The sequence below is a fragment of the Encephalitozoon hellem genome, chromosome I (assembly GCF_000277815.2).
Source record: "Encephalitozoon hellem ATCC 50504 chromosome I, complete sequence".
Lineage (NCBI taxonomy): Eukaryota > Fungi > Microsporidia > Unikaryonidae > Encephalitozoon > Encephalitozoon hellem.
The window spans coordinates 96,667-114,887 of NC_018468.1; the positions used below are offsets into that span (position 1 = coordinate 96,667).

The following is an 18,221-nucleotide window of genomic DNA, read 5'->3' on the forward strand; positions in this document are numbered from 1 at the left end:
GGATCGTCTCAAATCTAAGGCTTTGGATTCATTTTCCTATTCTTTTTGTTGCTCTTCGTAAAGGCATGGTGCTGTGGGCCCTTCCTTTCAATATAGGCCATCTCATCGGCTCCGCTGAGGCTCTTCAGCTTTGCTGTGCTATATACAATCCCTTCTGCATTGTCGCTCTCCTCACTCTCCAACTCCTTTTCAGATGCAAGTAGTACCCCCGCTAGCAACTCCCTTTGCTGTCCTTTTGTTCTATACACACAGTGCTCGTTTTCGTGTACCTCGGGGATGTCCGTAAGTATTGTGAACGTGTATCCCTGGTCTATCAAAAACTGCTGTCTTTTGTTCGAATAGAACATCTCGTCAGTGTCCTTACTCACTAGGGAGTAGAAGTAGACCTTAAAGTCCGGGTCGTTTCTCCTCTTTGCCCTAAGAATTCTTCCAAGTCTTTGTGCTTCTTGCCTCCTGCTCCCAAAGTGGCTACTTATCTGGATTAGGCATGTGGCTTCCGGGAGGTCGATAGAAGTGTCTCCAACCTTACTTAGAAATATCGTGTTGATAACTGGGTTTGTCTGGAATTGCTTCAGAATCCTCATCCTTTCAGTCTGCCCCGTAGGCCCGTAGATAAATGGCTTTCCAAGCTTCAGAGCATATGCTTTCAATGCATATACACTGTCAGAAAAAACAATGATCTTGTCTCCTCTGCTTTCATGTTTATTGATTAAATACTCACACACCTGGAACTTCGTTGGGTTCATTATAGATAGAAGCCTTCTTCTGCGCGTCGGCTGAGAGAGGTATTCTCTGTAGAAGTCTCCAGTCATCCCGCACCATACCTCCACACATGACACCTTGGCTATGTGCCCCTTGGCACTAAGATCCTGCCAATCGGCCTCATAGAGCTTGGGCCCAATCAAGAAGTTCAGATCCTCGATCTTATCATCCTCTCTGACTAGCGTCGCAGTAAGTCCGAGCTTGCAGTGGTGAGACACTAGCGATAGAACCCTTCTGAACATCATTGCAGGAACAACATGCACTTCATCAAGAACAAGCAGCCCCCACTCGGTCTTTCGTATGAGATCCATGATCTTCTGTGCCTCGTAAGACCTCTTCCCCGTATACGCAAGCATTGTATATGTTGTAACAACTATTCCGCAGTCGTCCTTCGGCCATTCCTTATGATCAGAAGTAAATCTTCCCACGTTGTCCGGAGATATGTTTGTGAACTGCTGTGTTTGCTGCCTCCACTGCTCAACAGACACCGCAGACGTGCACAGCACAAGGCAGCTCTTCTTGATCGTGCTTATGGCCGTGATCCCAACAATAGTTTTTCCAGATCCACAAGGCAGCACAATTATTCCCGACCTCGCCCTTCCGTTTCCAAACATCTTGTTGAGACATATCTCCTGATAGGACCGGATAATCGTGGTGGGCTTGAGATCTATTTTGAGGCTTCGGAGCACCTTGTCATTTCTGAAGTCATACTCCTCAATCAATGGATAATCAACCTCGATGCACCTCTTCTTCACCAACTCTACGTCTTCAACCTCTATGGATAGGCCTCCCTTCTCCTTCGGCTTGTCGACAGTGTGCGATCTTATCACTGCATCCTCAGACAGCATCTTGTACACAGACTCGTTTGCCGCCTCCAAGAAAAAGCTATTTTCCTTCATGACAAGCTTCACTTTCCCATAGCTCAGCGTGCATTCAGTGATAAACACCTTGACAGACCTTGGGAGGTGGTTCTTGGAAAACCGGTCCAGCGTCTCGATGATGTCTCCGGTCGTCAGCCCAACACTCACAGCAGCATACAGAGAGTATGCTGTGATCTGGAACTCATGTATCTTGAGAGGCCTACTCATGGGCTCTGCAATAGCTATCAGAAAGTCGCTCGCTTGCCGAGAAGACTCCCGGAACGTCTCAAGTATGATCAACCCGTCGTAGTTCACCCACATCGGATAGCTCTCGCTGTTCTCCTTGAGAACAAGTTCCTCGTACGGAAACTGATGCTTCGTTGCCTTCTTGGGAATCACAAGCTCGTTCATGCTTGGGTGATATTCCCCACAGATTTATCTCATTTCTTTCCTAGTTACACAGGAACACAGCATACCCCATGTTTACAATGGACCACACGTATTACACAGATGCATTTCTGGATGCATGCCTTCTGGGCTACACAAGCATAGAATTAACTGCTAGCTCGTTCACAAACATAAAAGATGAGGAGATAGAAGAGGTGCCAATACCCCTTGCAAAAGACCACGCTTTTCCAATAGACTTCGGACTTGGCCCGTAGACCTGCTTTAGAAAGTAAATAATTAAATGCATGTTTATTCCATTGGAGGAAGAAAGGATATTCTTACAATCAATAAACCTCCTTACATATAACGCAACTATAAACAGATCAAGGTTTTACCTCTTGACATCACCGCGGCCTATCGAGTACTCAAGCTGTGGGTATTAGCATCACTTCTTTTCATCGTAGCACGAATCACTTGTCAATTCGCTGATCTCCTCCTTCTCTTCATCTTTGGATTTCTTGGTATCCTTCCTCCTGTAGTCTTTACAGTACTTGATGCATTCGTCCTTCATGCTTGGAGAGTCATATCTATCCATGTCTGCACACATTTCCCTTGTACACGGCATCTCAGGCTTCTTAGATGGACGGGGTCTAGGGCTTTGGGTATCCGAAGGCTTCCATTCATTTTCGGAATCTTCTGTCGATTCCCAGCTTTCTTCGTCCCTCTTCGCTCCTCTAGCTCTTCTTCTATCCCCCCGCCTTGGCGAATAATGCTTGCCCCAAGTATCTGGAGAGCCCTTGCCGTAGGGCCCATTCGGATTGCCCTGTATATCCGGCTGTTCTATACTTCTTTGATGGGGAAACCTCTGTTGACGGTCTAGGATGTTCGTTATTGCTTCATACTTGCTCTGCTCTATGGGATATATCAGCACGCCGGGAGGAACATCCTTTCCAAGACCAAGAGAAGATCTAGTGCCGCCGTCCTCGTCACAACCTCCTTCTCCCCTACTGCACGAGGTCAGGCTACCAAGCTTATTCCCTATTTTCTTCAAGCTCCCCTTGAGAGAATCCAGCAAGGACTTCTTCAGCTGATCCAAGTTGAGGTTCTTGATGATCTCGTCTGCAATCTTGTCCCGGCATTTCTTATCTTTGCAGTTTTTTTCGTCACTTTCTTCATTGCACGAGGTGTTTCCTCCATTCAGAAGGTCAAGGCACTTCTGATCAATGCAGCACTCCTTGGCATTCTCGCCTAAGGTCTTTCTACAATTCTCTAGTATGTTCTTGAATTTGCCGAGTTGATCAGCTAAACACTTCTTGAGCTGCTCCTTCTTCTCAGACATGTCGCATGCATTTGCATACTGAGAGTTCCCCGGCGGTTGAAGTGCCATGGGGGACATGGCCATCTGCTGGCCATTTCCAGCTCCCCCCTCGGGCGAGTACGACAGAAGCTGCCCGGGCTTGCTTGGAGGCACACTAATGGTCTGCACCTGGGGTATAGGCCCCATAAACCCTTGGTCAAAAAGAGGAGAGTTCGATGGGAGAACAGAGTACAACGGGCTTCCTACATCCGTTGCCTCGGCATATCTCCAAAGCACTGCCACCAAACTCAATTGTCCTATCATTTGGTGTTTTGTTTATCAGGCACTCATCTGCCTCATAGATATCAAATATTTCTGTAACCAGTTTCATTCAAAGAAAGGTGTTTCAAGGATTCATCATAACTAGCAGAACAGTTCATAAACTTTTATTATTTCTTCACTATCTTTGCATAGAAAAACCCATCCATATTGTGGACGTGTGGATAGATCCTTCTAGCCATCTTAAGAGACCCGTTGTAGTTCCTTCCCTTGAAGCTCATGAACCCGTCCTTCCCAATATCAACCTCGCACTGCGCCATCTTGGCAGAGGGGCGTTTTGTGAGAAGGTAGTTGACAACCTCCTCATTCTCCTTAACAAGTACAGAGCATGTGGAATACACCAGTATCCCCCCAGGCCTTAGCATATCAAACCCATGAAGTATGAGCTCCTTTTGTAATGTGGCCATTCTGTCTATTTCACTTTTTGTCCTGCTGGTCTTCACAGAGGGGTCTTTCGATATCACCCCAGTTCCAGAGCAGGGCGCATCCAGCAAAACCCTATCCACCTTCCCGACATTCACCTTCCGGCCATCCATATTCATCACTATGCAGTTCCGGACCCCCATCCTCTGTATGTTGCTTTTCAGCCCTGCAATCCTCTCCTCATTCACATCATTTGCATAAATCACCCCTGTATTCTCCATCAATGCTGCAATGTGCGTTGTTTTTCCTCCGGGCGCCGCACACAGGTCAACAACACTCAGGCCTTCCTTCAGCTCCATATTAAGGACAGGAAGCATCGATGCAGCCCCTTGAAGACAATAGTACCCCGCAAGATATTCGGGAGTTGCCCCAATAGGCACAGACGACTTGAAGATCACACATCCGCTATCAATCCAGCTAAGATCGTCAAGATCCACCCCCCTTCCCCGCAAAAGCTTCGAAACATCTTTTCTGCGCTTCAGAAGAGTGTTTATTCGTATGGTCGTCGGCCTCTGCTTTTCACTTTCCTCTATAAAAACCTCTGCTTCTTTGCGCGGAAACAACTCGCATATCTTTTCCAGAAGATATTCGTTGTACGTATCCATTAGAGGGCAATTTTTTCTGCAAAAAATCGTTCCTCCACTTGCTAGTCTAAACTCAAAGAATTTAATCATCACAGCTCCTCAACACTTCAGTCATTTCTTGAACAGAACACCAGCCGTTCTACAGAATACAACCTCCTCCCGGATGTTTCCAACATGTCTTGCAGGCGGCGTGGTAACCCCCTGCCCAAAATCATGCAGGCTGGCCTCGAGCCTTTGCTCATTGTAGCTGAGATTCTTGTAGTATTTGTTATAGTACTGCCTTAGATCCCCAGAGGTCTTCGATGGAAAGTATGTTGCCATCAGAATCCAGTTCTTGCTGTAGTATGGAAAGTATATGGCAAACACCTGCCTCTCATCTATTGTCCATTTCCTCAGCACATCCTCTTTGCTGATAGAAACCCTTCTTGGTGCTGCAAGTGCGACAGTACTTGTGCCCTCGCTAGATGGTAGAACAAACTTCATATAGTATCTGAAAAACATCTTTAGGTCTTTCTCAGACTTGTTTATCAGTGGTTGGTACCTTCCCCACGATTTCCCGAACATCCTGAAGTGCTGAATAAATACGTTTCTTTCATATTCTGACCACCTGCTCTCAATTATAAGCTTGACCTCAGAGTCAGAGATCCTTCCAGACTTGTGCTTTATGTACGAGTAGGTCTTGTCTTTCATCATATAATACTTCAGGATGCACTTCCCTGTTTCCAAGTGGGGTGCCGCCTCCTTAATCTTCTTGAAGTTGTTTCCATACTTGCAGATAAGCTCAGAAACCTGCTTGTCCTCTTCTTCAGTGAACCCAGTTTCCGGAATCTCTGGAATGTGAGGAATGATATTCATAGGTGCCTTGGCAGGCCTGTTGCAAATCTCAGGAATCTCGGCTCTGTTGCTTTCCGTTCTTTTCAAAAGCATGTCTCTTTGGTCGGTAATGTATTGCAGAACCTTCTCATCATCCTTTTGCATCGTTGGAAACACTCTCCTTAGAAAATATCTATATCTACAATCATCTGTGTCAGAGGGCAAAGACTCCCTGCTGCTGCCTTCACCTTTGTCTTCAGCCAATTCTTTTCTCTTCCTACCGCTTGTTCTTCTTTCATCCTCTATCTTTCTTTTTGTTTTTCTATCAGAATCTGCCCTTTCTTCTATAAATCTTTCCCTATCATCCGTCTCTTCCTTTATGCCAGGAGACCCAGGCCTTACGTCTCTAGAGCCTTTCTCCGTCATTGAAGAGGAGCTCGACGACTTAAATCCAATGGTCTTGAGCCCCAGATTCCCCTCAAAAAAACAGAGTACGGGCACTATCTCATTCCCCGGGATGTCAATCACAACACTTCCAACTACATCGTTCAATAGCATGGTCTCTATCTTCGCAATATCAATCTCTTGGCCTTCTATCTCAGAACCATGCAAGCGGCACAAGGCCTCATTGACTATCCTGTTCTTTAGTGGATTCTTGTTTCTTCTCGCCACATGTCCTGCCCCATTCTTGCCCCTAGAATCATCTCTTAGATTCCTTGCTGCCTCACTACTCTCCATCTTAATCCCAGAACAGTGTCTAAGGGGCAAGGAAATAAACCCCTCAATATACAATCCATGGAGAATAAGGAAATAATAAAGCTGAAGAAGTGGAACCTGGTCGCTCTGTGGTCTCTAGACATGAAGATCGAGACCTGTGCAATATGCAGGAACCATATAATGGACACATGTGTGGAATGCCAGAATGGCATTATAAGCAATGATGAATGCAAAGTGTCGTGGGGTGTCTGCAACCATGCATTCCACACACACTGCATAACAAGATGGCTAAGCTCCAAAAACGTTTGCCCCTTAGACACAAAGAAGTGGGTCTACTACAACCCAGAGGAAAAATAAAATGCAAATAGAGTTTACTAACTTCTACCCAGCTAGTGGTGTCTTATTCTGAACGAGCCTTTAGCTCTTTTTTTTTCTTGGTGCCCCATATCTTTCTTTGAGTTCCAAAGCCTTTGCTCTATAGGCCTCGTCAAGCCTTCTCTTGTACTCAAGGATCTTTTCCTTGCAAATCCTTCTATACGCCTCTTGTTTTTCCTGAAGCTTCTCATCATACCGCTTTTTAAGATTCTCTATTTCTACCTTTTGCTTGGCTTCCATCTCTCGCCTTATCTCAGACATCTCCTTTTCCATTGCCTTTATTAGCTTTCTTCGAGCCCTCAATGTTTTTCCATGCATCTCTTTCAGCTCCTCAAATTCCTTCTGGATCCTAAACAGTACGTCGTCTCCCCTGTTCTTCGCCCTGTCTTCACCAGCAGCCGGCTCTTGGCTATCGTCCAAAATAAAATCCTTGAAAACAACCTTTCCCCTACCTACATCCCTGGATCCAATTCCATTCAGCAATTCCTGCTCTGAGACATCATTTCCTTTGCCAGCACTTGCACCCTTTCTATCCCCATCTTTACCTCCATCCTTCACTCCGTCCAGCCTATTTGTGATGTTCGAAAGCACATTTCTCTTACGAATCCTGACTCTCTCGTCAAATACACCCTCACCATCGTCAGACAGAAAGTCCATTCCAAGGGGTCCTCTTTTGTTACCTTAGGAAGAATAGACTAGGCCTTACCTAACCAAAACACGCAAAAAACTTAAAAATATTAATAATGAAGTCTTCAGATTACAGAATATGCACATGCAACAAGGGCAAACCTTTAACTCAAAGAGCGCAGTGCATCGGAAGGTTTTCCATTCAAGGTACATCGAATAGGTGGAAAATCAAGGTTAGACATCGTTAGATGCTGGAATGGACTTCCTTTTATCTGTAATGGTCATCATGAGACTTTAAGGGGGGATTCGTCAGACGCTTTAATATTTGAGACTATTTAATTTTCAAAAATTTCAGGCTTGGGAACTTACAGGCAGGCTTGTGCATCACTCATGCAAGCAGCACAAACCTTAGCAAGATGTAGAAAAAACACACCATAAAGAAAAACAGCAGAATAAAGGACAGGAAGAACACTGCTCCTCCAATAAGAGTAGAGACAAAAGACCCCCTCTTTTCTCCGTTTCGAAACACCTTCTTCTGCAGATCTGCATTGTATACCAGGTCGAGCTCGCTTCCTATGTACACAGCCCTCACCATGGTTCCAGAATGCGGGGGCTCGCAGGCGCCATCCCTCAGACTATCCATTGCATCTTCCTTTCCCCGCAAGAGGTTGCTTTTTTGGATGTCCTTAAATATCCTGAGGTACAGAGGATTCTTAACAACCTCGAAATACAAGATGTCTTTGACCTCGTTTCTGGTAGAGGGATCCTTCAGTTTGTATATCCGAATTGCCCCGGAAACCGTATATCTCATACTAACAATGCTGCTTGCTAGATACACGTGCTTGGTGTTCTCACATACCAAAATACAAAAAACAACAGACCCTGTGCTTGACAGGAGCTCCTCATACGTCTCCAGTGTCAGCGGATCCACATTCTTGAGGTCCTCTGTGTGAATCACTTCCCCATTCTTCACAAACACCAGCATCTACTATGGGCTCTGTCATGTTTGCACGAAATTTTAATGTTTATGTGCAACATTCTGCATTCAAGTCATCTAGACATCATGCAATTCATTTCATATGGTTGACACCTCAGCTTCATTCCTTCACCACCGTCCCAATAACACTACCAAGTAGCAATTCCTTATTTACGTGGGGATGTGCCTTGTTGAATGCATCAGTGCAGTCCCTTCCAGCATGCTTCATTATGACATCTATGCCGCCGGGATGTAGGCGAAGGAAGTCGGTAACATCGTACACCACGCCATCCATTATGATCCAGCAGTCATCCACCTTGTCATGCCTCGACACCTCTTCCACAGTAAATGTCCTAAAGGATGGGGCTCTGCGTTTTTCCCTAGACCATCTTATCAGATTCATCAGAGGCTTGGGGCATGAAATACTATTGATTAAGCAAATTTTGTCCCTTAATGGAGGGCATAGACCAAACTGACCTCTGCATCAAGGTTAGTCCGTTGTTTAATGCGTCCATGAAGACCTCTGCAACTATATATGTTGATGAAGAGCTGAGAAAGCCGGTGATGGAAGAGCTAGATGCTGGTGCGAGTATATCCTCTATTGGGCAAATATCTGATGTTTGTTCCTTGCCAGGGCTTATTGGAGATGTCATAGGATTACCAGACATACACACTGGGTATGGATTTCCGATCGGGTGTGTTGCGGCATTTGACATTAACAATCCCGAATCTGTTGTAAGTCCGGGAGGGGTAGGGTACGACATCAACTGTGGGGTCAGAGCACTGAGGACTAACCTCGACATAAAATGCTTGAAAGAAAAGGCGGAATCTCTCGCGGACGAATTGTTTGGGATAATACCCACAGGAATGGGAAGCGACAAAAGATCGAGGATAAGCTTAGGCACACTGAACTCGATCCTAGACCAAGGATTGGACTATCTGTTGAAATCGAAGGAGATACCTGATGAGGATGTCGAATATTGTGAAAGCAATGGCCATATGGATGGAGACAGCCGCCTGATCAACCAGAAATCAAAGGGGAGGGGGCTGAACCAGCTCGGGACTCTTGGATCTGGGAACCATTACTTAGAAGTGCAGTATGTTGATGAGGTATACAATGCAGAGAAGGCAGAAGTAATGGGGATAAGAAAGGACCAAATAGTACTGATGATCCATACTGGGAGCAGAGGTCTTGGGCATGGAGTGTGCCACGACTCATTAATGAAAATGGCGGGAAAGAACGCCGATCACTCCCAACTTGCATGTTCTCCCTACAGTTCTAAGGAATCCCAGGAATATCTTCTATCCATGGGATGTGCAGCAAACTTTGCCTTTGTCAACAGGGCCGTGATAACCAAGAAGGCCAGGCAGGCATTTGAGAAGGTGTTTCCTGGATCAAGACTCGACTTGATTTATGATGTTTGCCATAACATTGCAAAGGTAGAGAGCCATAGGTCCCATGGAATGGAATATGATGCCATTGTACATAGGAAAGGAGCATCAAGAGCATTTCCCCCAGGACACCCGGATATTCCATGGAAGTACAAGGAGATAGGGCAGCCGGTGATAGTGGGGGGATCCATGGGGACATACAGTTACATCCTATGTGGCTCCGAGAAATCCATGGAGTTGAGCTTTGGATCTACATGCCACGGGGCAGGTCGCGTCCTCTCTAGAAGCAGATCGAAGGACCTGTTTACTCACAAGAACGTGTGCGATCTCCTAAGGAGTCAAGACATAGTATTCAGATGCCCCAACGATCCCGGGATGGTTGAGGAATCACCTGGATGCTACAAGGACATCAATAGAGTTGTTGACTTAAGCGATAGAATTGGACTGACAGAGAAAGTTTGTCGGATGAAGCCATGTCTGGTTATTAAAGGATGATGCTAAGTCGTTATATTTTATTCTTGATTCTCCTCAGCAGTTTCTCCATAGATAACATAGGAAGTTTTCTTCTATTGCTATTGAACAGTGCAGGAAAAGGCCACAGGGCATTGTCGTTGGAGCCATTGTTATCTTTGTCCTCTACAATTCGGGCATCGCCTATGATACGGTGCTTGAGTGTTTGAGGGTCATAGTCGTAATATGTAAGATATGCTGCCATGACTCCTGTGGTATGAGGAGCTGCCATCGACGTTCCAGATATGATCTTCTGTGTTCCCCCTATCCATGAGCTGAGTATATCCACTCCGGGTGCAAAGATGTTCACACACTTCCCGAAGTTGCTAAAGAATGCAACGGTATCTCTGTATGTAGATGCACCTGTTGTTATACTTGCTTTTGAGGACCCTGGAGAAAAATCACAGGCATCATCATGATCGTTACCAGCTGCTGTGGAAAAGTGTATTCCTAGTCTCGATGCATATTCGATTGCAAAGTTGAGAGCCCTGTTTCTAAGGCCTCCGACACTGAGATTGACAATGGTCTTTGGCTCCAGGGTTTTCTCAGAAATAGTGTCCACTAGCCGCTGTACTGACGGCACTCTGGATCGAAGGAAAGAAAAACTCTCGGGGTCGCTTATCTCTATATCAATGTCCGAGGATCCGCTAGAGCTAAGGTATTCGTTGGCTGCTGCACTGTAAAGATCGTCCTTCTTCCTTTCATGCTCCTTGATCACAAAATCAAGCCCCTGGAGAAGTCTTGAGGTCATCCCAGATCCATGTTTGTCAAGAACTTTGACGGCGATGATACTTGATTCCTTGGATATCCCAAAATTCTTGCCTCCAATAACACCTGCGCAATGCGTTCCATGCCCATGCTCGTCCTCATCCAAGCTTCCTGCAACAAAATTGGCTCCCCATCTGGCTCTTCCCTCAAATTCAGGGTGGCTGACTTCCACTCCAGTATCCAGAACATACACATCAACACCCTCCCCTGAATTAATGGGATAGTAGTAGTTTCCACGGGCAAAGGATGCACTCCCCCCAATCTTGGCCAGGCCCCAAGGCGCATGCCTTTGCATCACAATCCCTCCCATCCAGGTACCAGCTGGAGTGTCAACCTTGACCCCACTGATCCCCACCGGCGTGTCCCTAACAACCATTTTCACGTTTGGATGTCTCTTCATCTTCTCCGCAGTGGACTCGGTCATCCGTGCAACAAACCCATTGGTTATCTTTATTTCAATGCTTTCATCGGGCTCAAGAATGCTTTGCGCCTTAAGAATGTTCATACTGTATAGTGCACTCATCGATGCTTTGTCCATGCTTGGATCCTGGTCAAACATTACAATGTAATCACTCCTCTCCCTACACAATGCTAAGGACAGAAACGCAATGGCTAAAATCATTTGCTTTCCAATATTTATTGCGGTATATATTTATTTTCTACCTGAAACGGTCGTTTTGGCTGCTAGTAGCAAGATCCACAGGCACACTCTCCCTCCTTGCAATTAGATCCTTTGTGGATCTCCGTTTGGTCTTCTTGTCAGCCAGCATCTTACTCACCTCATCTCTGATTTTGTCTTTTATTTTGTACAAGTAGCAATCAACCGCTAGGCTCTGGAACACCTCAATCAGGTCTCTGAATGTCCTGATTCCATAGACCTTCATTATCTGGATAAACCTAGACCTCAATAACCCAGAAGAAAACCTTACGAATAGCTTTATAGTCCTCCAGAAAACGTCTTCCAGATCGATCGGAATGCCCAGTTCATAGCCACTGAGGTCGGGAATCAGCTTAGATATCTCCTCCCTTATCCTTTCTCTTCCCACAATCTCTCCATCCGGTGACTCAATCCCTCCTTCATCTATGAGCCTGAGAATCTCTCTAATCTTTATGTCAACGGAACAGAAGTGGTTGTGCAGTATCACATGCCCCATTAGTGCCATGTTGTTGTATTCATTCCAAAAAGGAACCACCAGCTTGCTTGATATATATCCGTTGATTAGATGCGATAGCCTCCTCCTATTGGTTCTGAGCCTTTCGCACAGCCTTTCCCACTCCTCGTCCGTGGTCGGAATCCCCTCTTCGGGCATCTTGAAGGACTTTCTGTACAGGTAGTTGAACCCCATTATTCTGTAGTACATCGAAATGCACTTCCTGGAGGTCTTGTTCATTATTCCGCATATCTCCTTCCACCTGAACCCAAGAACTCTGACAAGATTCAAAAGCTGGATTTCGTTTTCGGGCTCCCACTTTGCATCAATGTACGGGTGGTAGTGGTAGGATACATAGACCCATATGGAATTCATTGTTCTTTGCCCCAATGCATTGCTTATCTCCACTAGGAGCTCCTTGATTGGAAAATCCAACTCTTCCTCAAGAAAAAAGCCATACAAGTTCTTCATCTCCATGCCGTGTTCCTTCAGGAACCCGCGGATAGTCTCATCAACCACCTTTGCTTCATAAGAATTGTAGCACCCTCTCTTCATGGCTATTCCATGCTTCTCTATTAGATCCTTCACCTCGTGTGCATCCGTAAACTTTGTCCGTAGATGCTTGGCCGCCTCCTCCTTTGTCCTAAAGACATGCATGGGTACAGTGCGACTTATTTCTTTATCACCACCGACTTTATTTCCTCAACCAATGCCCTGTTCACACTCACCCCAAAAAAGCACTCAAAGAGACTAAGCTCTTCTTCATCCAGAACACTCAGTGCAACCATCTCTGGCTCGTAAACCCCGCCAAAGTACTTGATGAAGTTCACTCTCCCATCGCCATGGATTTCGTCCAGAACACTAAGCTTTTTCAGAACATCTATATTCAGCGTCTTCCCAAGCCTCAGGAGAAAGAACTGTACAGGACTGATATTGAACTGGAACTCAATCAGCTCTATTACTTTGCATTCTATGGCTATAATCCTTTCTCTAGACGGTGCTGTGCTCATGTGTGCAGCCTTTGCCATTGCCTCTAAAATTACATCCAGCTTTATCAATGTCTCATTGATCTTGGATGCCAAGTAAACACAGACAAGAGCAACTACATTGTAGCTCTCCTTCTTGAAAAGCTTCGGATATACCTGCTGGAATATTATCTGGGAGACTATCCTGGTCTTGTATGGTATGCAGAGAAGCTTTGCGAGGTTTGAGATTGTTCTGTTTCCTTCCACAATGTCGTTCCTTAGGACAGATTCCATGAAGGGATTTGATGGATTTTTATCTATCCCTTGGATGTTCATCAAGGAGATAGTTCTTGACGGGTTCAAGTGCTATGAAGAAAAGGTGACTGTGGCGAACCTCGACAGGTCCTTCAATGCAATAACCGGGATGAATGGCTCTGGGAAGTCCAATGTTCTCGATGGAATACTGTTTGCCCTTGGGCTTGAGAGTACAAAAGCTCTGCGAGCCAACAACACCAGGGAGCTTGTTAATGCCAACAGAAAGGAGTGCAAGGTGAGTCTTGTGCTGTGTAATGAGGAAAAGTCTAAGAGCCCTCCTGGGTACGAGCACTATGACGAGATCTGCATTTCCAGGAGCATTGATGCTGAGGGAAGAACGAAGTGTTACATAAACAGCCATCTCTGCACCTCATCAGCACTAAGCAAGCTGTGTACGTCGATGGGACTTGGGCCAAGAGGGTCTTTTTCCTCTATTGTGATGCAGGGGCATATAACAAAGGTTCTAAGTATGAAGAGCTCTGATCTCCGCGAGCTGATTGAGGAGACTGCAGGGACAAGGTCCTATGAAAGGGAGAAGGAAAGAGCAATAGCGATGATCGAGAAGAAGGAAGAAAGACTTAAGGATGTGCGGGAGATGCTCCAGAGAAGGATATCCCCGTTCTATGACAGGCTTCGGCAAGAAAGAACAAGGTTTCTTGAGACCAGAGACATTCATGAGAGGAGAAAGGAGTTGGAGCGGAGAGAGCAGGAGATCAAGGGAATGTTGGTGCGCCATGAGATAGGCGAGGAGATAGACACACTAGAGAAATGCTTGAGAAGCTATGCCGGCGAAATGAAGACGCTAGGGGCCATTGAAAAGAGAATTGAGGAGATTTCTGGGGCCAAAGAGGAAGTTGATGTTGTATGGATCAAGGCAGCTATTGATGGAGAGAAACTGAGGCTTGATGAATTGAAGGGCAAAAACCTGGAAGAGGAGCTTGTGGAGAAGAGAGAAGAGATGAAGAGGATGAAGGATCTGACGCCCAGTGTTGAACTGGATGAGCTAGTTGAGAGAGAAAGATTGCTTGTGGAAAGTCTAAGAAGAATAGATTCTGGAGAGAATGATGTCTTGAAAAAGATTGAGGAGGTCACGTCGCTTAAGTTCGAGAGGTCTCGCGCTGAGTTTGAGCTTAGCTCGATTTCTGGGGGAAGGTTTTCCCAGGAAAGGCTGGACGAGATTGAGAGGCTTAAAGTTTCTGAGGACGAGATTGAGGAAATGAGGAGGAAGGCCCACATTTTGAGATCGAAGATCAACTATCCGTTTGTGGAGGGGGTGTTTGGAACTGTTGAGGAGAATGTTGAGGTATGTGACAAGAAGTATCTTGAGGCCGTGTACACTGTGATGGGATCGAGGGGTAAGTATGTTATAGCGTCTGATGAGAAGGTTGGAGGGTTTTTGGTGAGCACTATGGAAAGGAGTGTGAGTGTAATACCGCTTTCGAAAATAAGGGTGTTTTACCTTTCTTCGAGTGTCACGAGAGAGATAGAATCGAAGGGCGGTGTGAATATGGTCAGTCTTTTGAAGTTTAACAGCGATGTGCGGAAGGCGATTGAGTTTGTCTTCAACAACTTCTTTGTGTTTGAAAGCAAGGAGATGGCAAGAAAGGTTTGCTTTGAGCAGAAGGTGATGTGTGTAACTGTGGATGGGACTGTGTACGATCCGAAGGGAACGCTCAGTGGAGGAAAGACAAATTTCAGGGTTGGCACCGTGCGTAGGAAAGATGTAGAGGATATCGAAAGGACCATTGGACTCCTAGAAGAAAATAGAAGGAAGTTTGAGAGTATGAGGGAAGAGTACGGAGAGCTACTGAGGGGAAAAGCATTGCATGAAAGAAGAGAAGAGCTGAAGGAGAAGATAAGGTCTTTTGATACAAGAATCTCCATACTGTCTAACCTGTGCGAGAATGGAATGAACATCAAGGAAGAGCTGAGGGCTGTTCGCGAAAAGATGGTTGAAGGGATGAAGGAAAAGAACGAGATTGACGGGGCTATAGAAAGGAGAAAGAGGCTTGAATGCAAGATAAAGGAGCTTGAGTGTGCGATAAGAAGCAACAAAGAAGAGATTAGGATGTGTGAGGAAAAGATACTATCGTATGAAAGGATGCTTGGGAAGCACAACATGGAGAACGACAGCAGAAGAATGAGTGAGAAGGAGATTGATGGGCTTGAGTCTAACCACAGGCATTTAATCAGGAGTACTGGGAAGCTGCAGAACAGGATCACGAAGATCTATAATGATGTTGAGAGGAAGCTGAGTGAGGCGTCTGAGCACGGTGTAGAACAGAGATATGGAAATGTCGGCATGCTTGATGAAGAGATTCGTATGGCGGCAGAATCTGCAGGGATCAGTCCTAGGTGCCTCTTGATTAGGAGGAAATGCATAAGTGAAGAAGAGAAGGCAGGACTTACAAAAGAGCTGGAAATGATTACAGGTGAGATGGAAAGGCTAAGATGCATGAGGAGGTCTACGATGGATCCAGCAAATTTTGACCTCCTTGAGCGGAATGAGCTGATGATTGAGGAGTTGAAGGAAAAGATTGATAAGCTTGAAAAAGATAGGCTTGCGATTGGGCAGAGCATATCGAGATTTGATGACCTGGGATATAAGGAGAATCTGAAGGCATTCAAGCACATCAATGGAAGGCTGGGGAGGTTCCTCAGATACTTTATACCAGGCTCTGATGCAAGGATAGATGAGAGGAATGGGGAATACAGCCTGAAAGTCAAGGTTGGAAACTGGAAGGAGTCTCTAAACGAACTCAGTGGAGGGCAGAGGTCTCTTGTAGCCCTTTGCTTGATATTTTCGATGCTGACGTACAGGCCGTCTTCCTTCTATATCTTCGATGAGATTGATTCTGCACTGGACTTAAGCTACACACAAGGGATTGGGGAAATTATAAAGAAGGAATTCGATAGTGCGCAATTTATAGTTGTGTCTCTGAAGAGCGGGATGTTTGACAATGCAAACAACATATTCAAGGTGTATCTACAGGATGGAAAGTCAAGGATATGTAGAATAAAGTGACTGTCCTATGGAAATAAAATATTTTATGTTCTATGTTTGCGAATGGGAAAACCCTCACAGATGAACGAGACTATGAAGAGTGCAAAGTTTGACTTTGACACTGGGGATAGCGACAGCCACAACTACACTCACAATGAGTCTGAAAGCTATTCTGCAGAGGATGCGAAGTACGACGTCGGGAAGGAGGAAAGCTCAGACCCGTTCGAGAAGCTGAGAAGCAGTGCAGCAGATACCCTTCACCAAAGGACTGGATGGATCTTCCTGGTAGGTGTCTTGCTGTCTGTACTGGCGGTCTGCTGCTGGAACCTTCAAGTGGATGTCAAGGACAGAAGCGAATCCATTTCCAGCATCCGGGTGAAGGACATTCTACTTGCCTGCTCTTTAGGCGTGTTCACATTTATTGGCCTGAACTTCGTGATCTTCAAGACGAGTTTTCTAGGGATGAAGAGGTCCAGCAGCCTGAACACGTTCTTCTACTACGCAAACGAGCTTTCGGAGCATTCATCTGCAGGAATCATCTTTATCCTGGGATTTTCTCTGGCGTTGCTGAAGGGCTTTGACTACTGTGTGTATAACAGGCAGGGGCTGGACCTGTTTCTCAGCGACGTGTTCAGCAGTCTTCTGATAGCGACCCTCATGCTCGGAGTTGTGAAGGTATTCCACAGGGCCATTTCAATGAACTTCAACTATTCAGTGTACATTAAAAGGATCAGAAGGGTGCTTCTTGAGGATGCATTCATTAATCTTCTAGGGGTCATAGATAGTAGAAAGAACCGGGGAATTGAAAGATCAAGGCTCAACAGATCTCAGGAGATCATGTACAAGAGCGATGCAATATCGTCCATAAACGAGTACATGGAGGATCTCTACGGCTACAATGAGCCCACGAACGAGCTTGATCTGCCTAGAAAAAGGGTTCTTCTCAAGGAGTTCCAAAGGCTTGTGAGACGTTCTAGCGGTATCCGTGGGAGTGTTATTCAGATATCCCAAAAGCTTAAGAACAGGGCTGCTAGCAAGGCAAGCAAGATAGTTGGAAAGGACGGGGTTGGGCCCATGTCTGACCTGTCGCTGTACTTCCACAACCCGGAGGTGTTCAAGTTCTTAATGAAGGAAATAGGTGTTGAGGAGGGCTTCAAGTTCACCAAAGGTAGCCTTGCGGACTTTATTGAAAGAACATACAGAGAGAGGCACTTTTTGAAGGAGAATCTCGAGCACATGAACTCTGCAATAGACAAGGTTGCACTTGGACTCAAGGTCATAATAGCTGGGCTCATTTTGGCGATGCTATACATTAAGGCTGGGGGAGAGGGGATTACAACCATAGGAGTGATATCTGCATTCTTCGGGACACAGTTTATATCGAACTCATTTTCTGCCAGCGTGATAGGCAGCATAATTTTCCTATTTTTCATCCATCCATATGACATTGGAGATAGGATTTTTGTGACCTTGGATGGAGTGGAGGAAAACCTTGTTGTATCTGAGCTGAATGTGTTTTCAACTGTGTTCTATAGATGGGACGGGGTCTACATAACGATCCTCAACACAGTGCTGGCGCAGAAGGCGATCAGGAATCTTAGAAGAAGTGGGATCATGGCTGAGTCTCATAGGATCCAGATAAATAGTAGGACCAACCAGAAGAAGCTGATTCGCCTGAAGGAGCTTATAGAGGACTTTGTGAAGAGTAATCCGGAAGACTATACAGAGTACATAATGCTGAATCACGAGTACATTGAGGATGCCTCGAAGCTCCACATGAAGGTCTACATGCAGTACAAGAGCAGCTGGCAGAATTTTGAGCTGTATCTTCGGAGAAAGACAAAGTTTCTGTCCTTCTTGAACAGGGCTCTCCAAGAACTTGAGATTGAGTATGTTCTTCCGCCAAGACAGATTTCCTTGAGAAATGCCTAGGTGGCCCCTTATGTTTTCTCACGC

At 45.6% G+C, this 18,221-nt stretch overlaps 14 protein-coding genes and 1 non-coding gene across 15 annotated transcripts; 4 read left to right on the top strand and 11 right to left on the bottom strand.

The window, feature by feature from the left end:
- Nucleotides 1–14: 14 nt before the first annotated feature.
- Nucleotides 15–2,033, bottom strand: EHEL_010940 (Rad25-like DNA repair helicase; the record flags this gene model as incomplete). Its single annotated transcript, XM_003886649.1, has 1 exon — nt 15–2,033. The coding sequence occupies one exon, from the start codon at nt 2,031–2,033 to the stop codon at nt 15–17; it is 2,019 nt and encodes a 672-aa protein (XP_003886698.1).
- Nucleotides 2,034–2,454: 421 nt separating this feature from the next.
- On the bottom strand, nt 2,455–3,630 carry EHEL_010950 (uncharacterized protein; the record flags this gene model as incomplete). Its single annotated transcript, XM_003886650.1, has 1 exon — nt 2,455–3,630. The coding sequence occupies one exon, from the start codon at nt 3,628–3,630 to the stop codon at nt 2,455–2,457; it is 1,176 nt and encodes a 391-aa protein (XP_003886699.1).
- A 125-nt stretch (nt 3,631–3,755) lies between these two features.
- EHEL_010960 (tRNA/rRNA cytosine-C5-methylase) lies at nt 3,756–4,673 on the bottom strand (the record flags this gene model as incomplete). Its single annotated transcript, XM_003886651.1, has 1 exon — nt 3,756–4,673. The coding sequence occupies one exon, from the start codon at nt 4,671–4,673 to the stop codon at nt 3,756–3,758; it is 918 nt and encodes a 305-aa protein (XP_003886700.1).
- Nucleotides 4,674–4,763: 90 nt separating this feature from the next.
- EHEL_010970 (uncharacterized protein) lies at nt 4,764–6,203 on the bottom strand (the record flags this gene model as incomplete). The annotated part of the gene is made up of 1 exon (XM_003886652.1): nt 4,764–6,203. One exon carries the CDS (start codon nt 6,201–6,203, stop codon nt 4,764–4,766), a length of 1,440 nt encoding a protein of 479 aa, XP_003886701.1.
- Nucleotides 6,204–6,260: 57 nt separating this feature from the next.
- Nucleotides 6,261–6,539, top strand: EHEL_010980 (SCF ubiquitin ligase and anaphase-promoting complex protein; the record flags this gene model as incomplete). Its single annotated transcript, XM_003886653.1, has 1 exon — nt 6,261–6,539. One exon carries the CDS (start codon nt 6,261–6,263, stop codon nt 6,537–6,539), a length of 279 nt encoding a protein of 92 aa, XP_003886702.1.
- Nucleotides 6,540–6,599: 60 nt separating this feature from the next.
- Nucleotides 6,600–7,214, bottom strand: EHEL_010990 (uncharacterized protein; the record flags this gene model as incomplete). Its single annotated transcript, XM_003886654.1, has 1 exon — nt 6,600–7,214. One exon carries the CDS (start codon nt 7,212–7,214, stop codon nt 6,600–6,602), a length of 615 nt encoding a protein of 204 aa, XP_003886703.1.
- An 89-nt stretch (nt 7,215–7,303) lies between these two features.
- EHEL_010995 lies at nt 7,304–7,488 on the bottom strand. Its single transcript, XR_009467966.1, has one exon. It is a non-coding gene; the product is annotated as a miscellaneous RNA (non-coding RNA).
- An 84-nt stretch (nt 7,489–7,572) lies between these two features.
- EHEL_011000 (uncharacterized protein) lies at nt 7,573–8,169 on the bottom strand (the record flags this gene model as incomplete). Its single annotated transcript, XM_003886655.1, has 1 exon — nt 7,573–8,169. One exon carries the CDS (start codon nt 8,167–8,169, stop codon nt 7,573–7,575), a length of 597 nt encoding a protein of 198 aa, XP_003886704.1.
- Nucleotides 8,170–8,281: 112 nt separating this feature from the next.
- On the bottom strand, nt 8,282–8,563 carry EHEL_011010 (cytochrome B5; the record flags this gene model as incomplete). Its single annotated transcript, XM_003886656.1, has 1 exon — nt 8,282–8,563. One exon carries the CDS (start codon nt 8,561–8,563, stop codon nt 8,282–8,284), a length of 282 nt encoding a protein of 93 aa, XP_003886705.1.
- Nucleotides 8,564–8,613: 50 nt separating this feature from the next.
- On the top strand, nt 8,614–10,047 carry EHEL_011020 (uncharacterized protein; the record flags this gene model as incomplete). Its single annotated transcript, XM_003886657.1, has 1 exon — nt 8,614–10,047. One exon carries the CDS (start codon nt 8,614–8,616, stop codon nt 10,045–10,047), a length of 1,434 nt encoding a protein of 477 aa, XP_003886706.1.
- A 10-nt stretch (nt 10,048–10,057) lies between these two features.
- EHEL_011030 (S8 serine protease) lies at nt 10,058–11,452 on the bottom strand (the record flags this gene model as incomplete). The annotated part of the gene is made up of 1 exon (XM_003886658.1): nt 10,058–11,452. The coding sequence occupies one exon, from the start codon at nt 11,450–11,452 to the stop codon at nt 10,058–10,060; it is 1,395 nt and encodes a 464-aa protein (XP_003886707.1).
- A 37-nt stretch (nt 11,453–11,489) lies between these two features.
- On the bottom strand, nt 11,490–12,638 carry EHEL_011040 (uncharacterized protein; the record flags this gene model as incomplete). The annotated part of the gene is made up of 1 exon (XM_003886659.1): nt 11,490–12,638. One exon carries the CDS (start codon nt 12,636–12,638, stop codon nt 11,490–11,492), a length of 1,149 nt encoding a protein of 382 aa, XP_003886708.1.
- A 14-nt stretch (nt 12,639–12,652) lies between these two features.
- On the bottom strand, nt 12,653–13,240 carry EHEL_011050 (cyclin K-like protein; the record flags this gene model as incomplete). Its single annotated transcript, XM_003886660.1, has 1 exon — nt 12,653–13,240. The coding sequence occupies one exon, from the start codon at nt 13,238–13,240 to the stop codon at nt 12,653–12,655; it is 588 nt and encodes a 195-aa protein (XP_003886709.1).
- Nucleotides 13,241–13,274: 34 nt separating this feature from the next.
- EHEL_011060 (chromosome segregation ATPase) lies at nt 13,275–16,286 on the top strand (the record flags this gene model as incomplete). Its single annotated transcript, XM_003886661.1, has 1 exon — nt 13,275–16,286. The coding sequence occupies one exon, from the start codon at nt 13,275–13,277 to the stop codon at nt 16,284–16,286; it is 3,012 nt and encodes a 1,003-aa protein (XP_003886710.1).
- Nucleotides 16,287–16,346: 60 nt separating this feature from the next.
- EHEL_011070 (uncharacterized protein) lies at nt 16,347–18,197 on the top strand (the record flags this gene model as incomplete). The annotated part of the gene is made up of 1 exon (XM_003886662.1): nt 16,347–18,197. The coding sequence occupies one exon, from the start codon at nt 16,347–16,349 to the stop codon at nt 18,195–18,197; it is 1,851 nt and encodes a 616-aa protein (XP_003886711.1).
- Between the last annotated feature and the right edge of the window lie 24 nt (nt 18,198–18,221).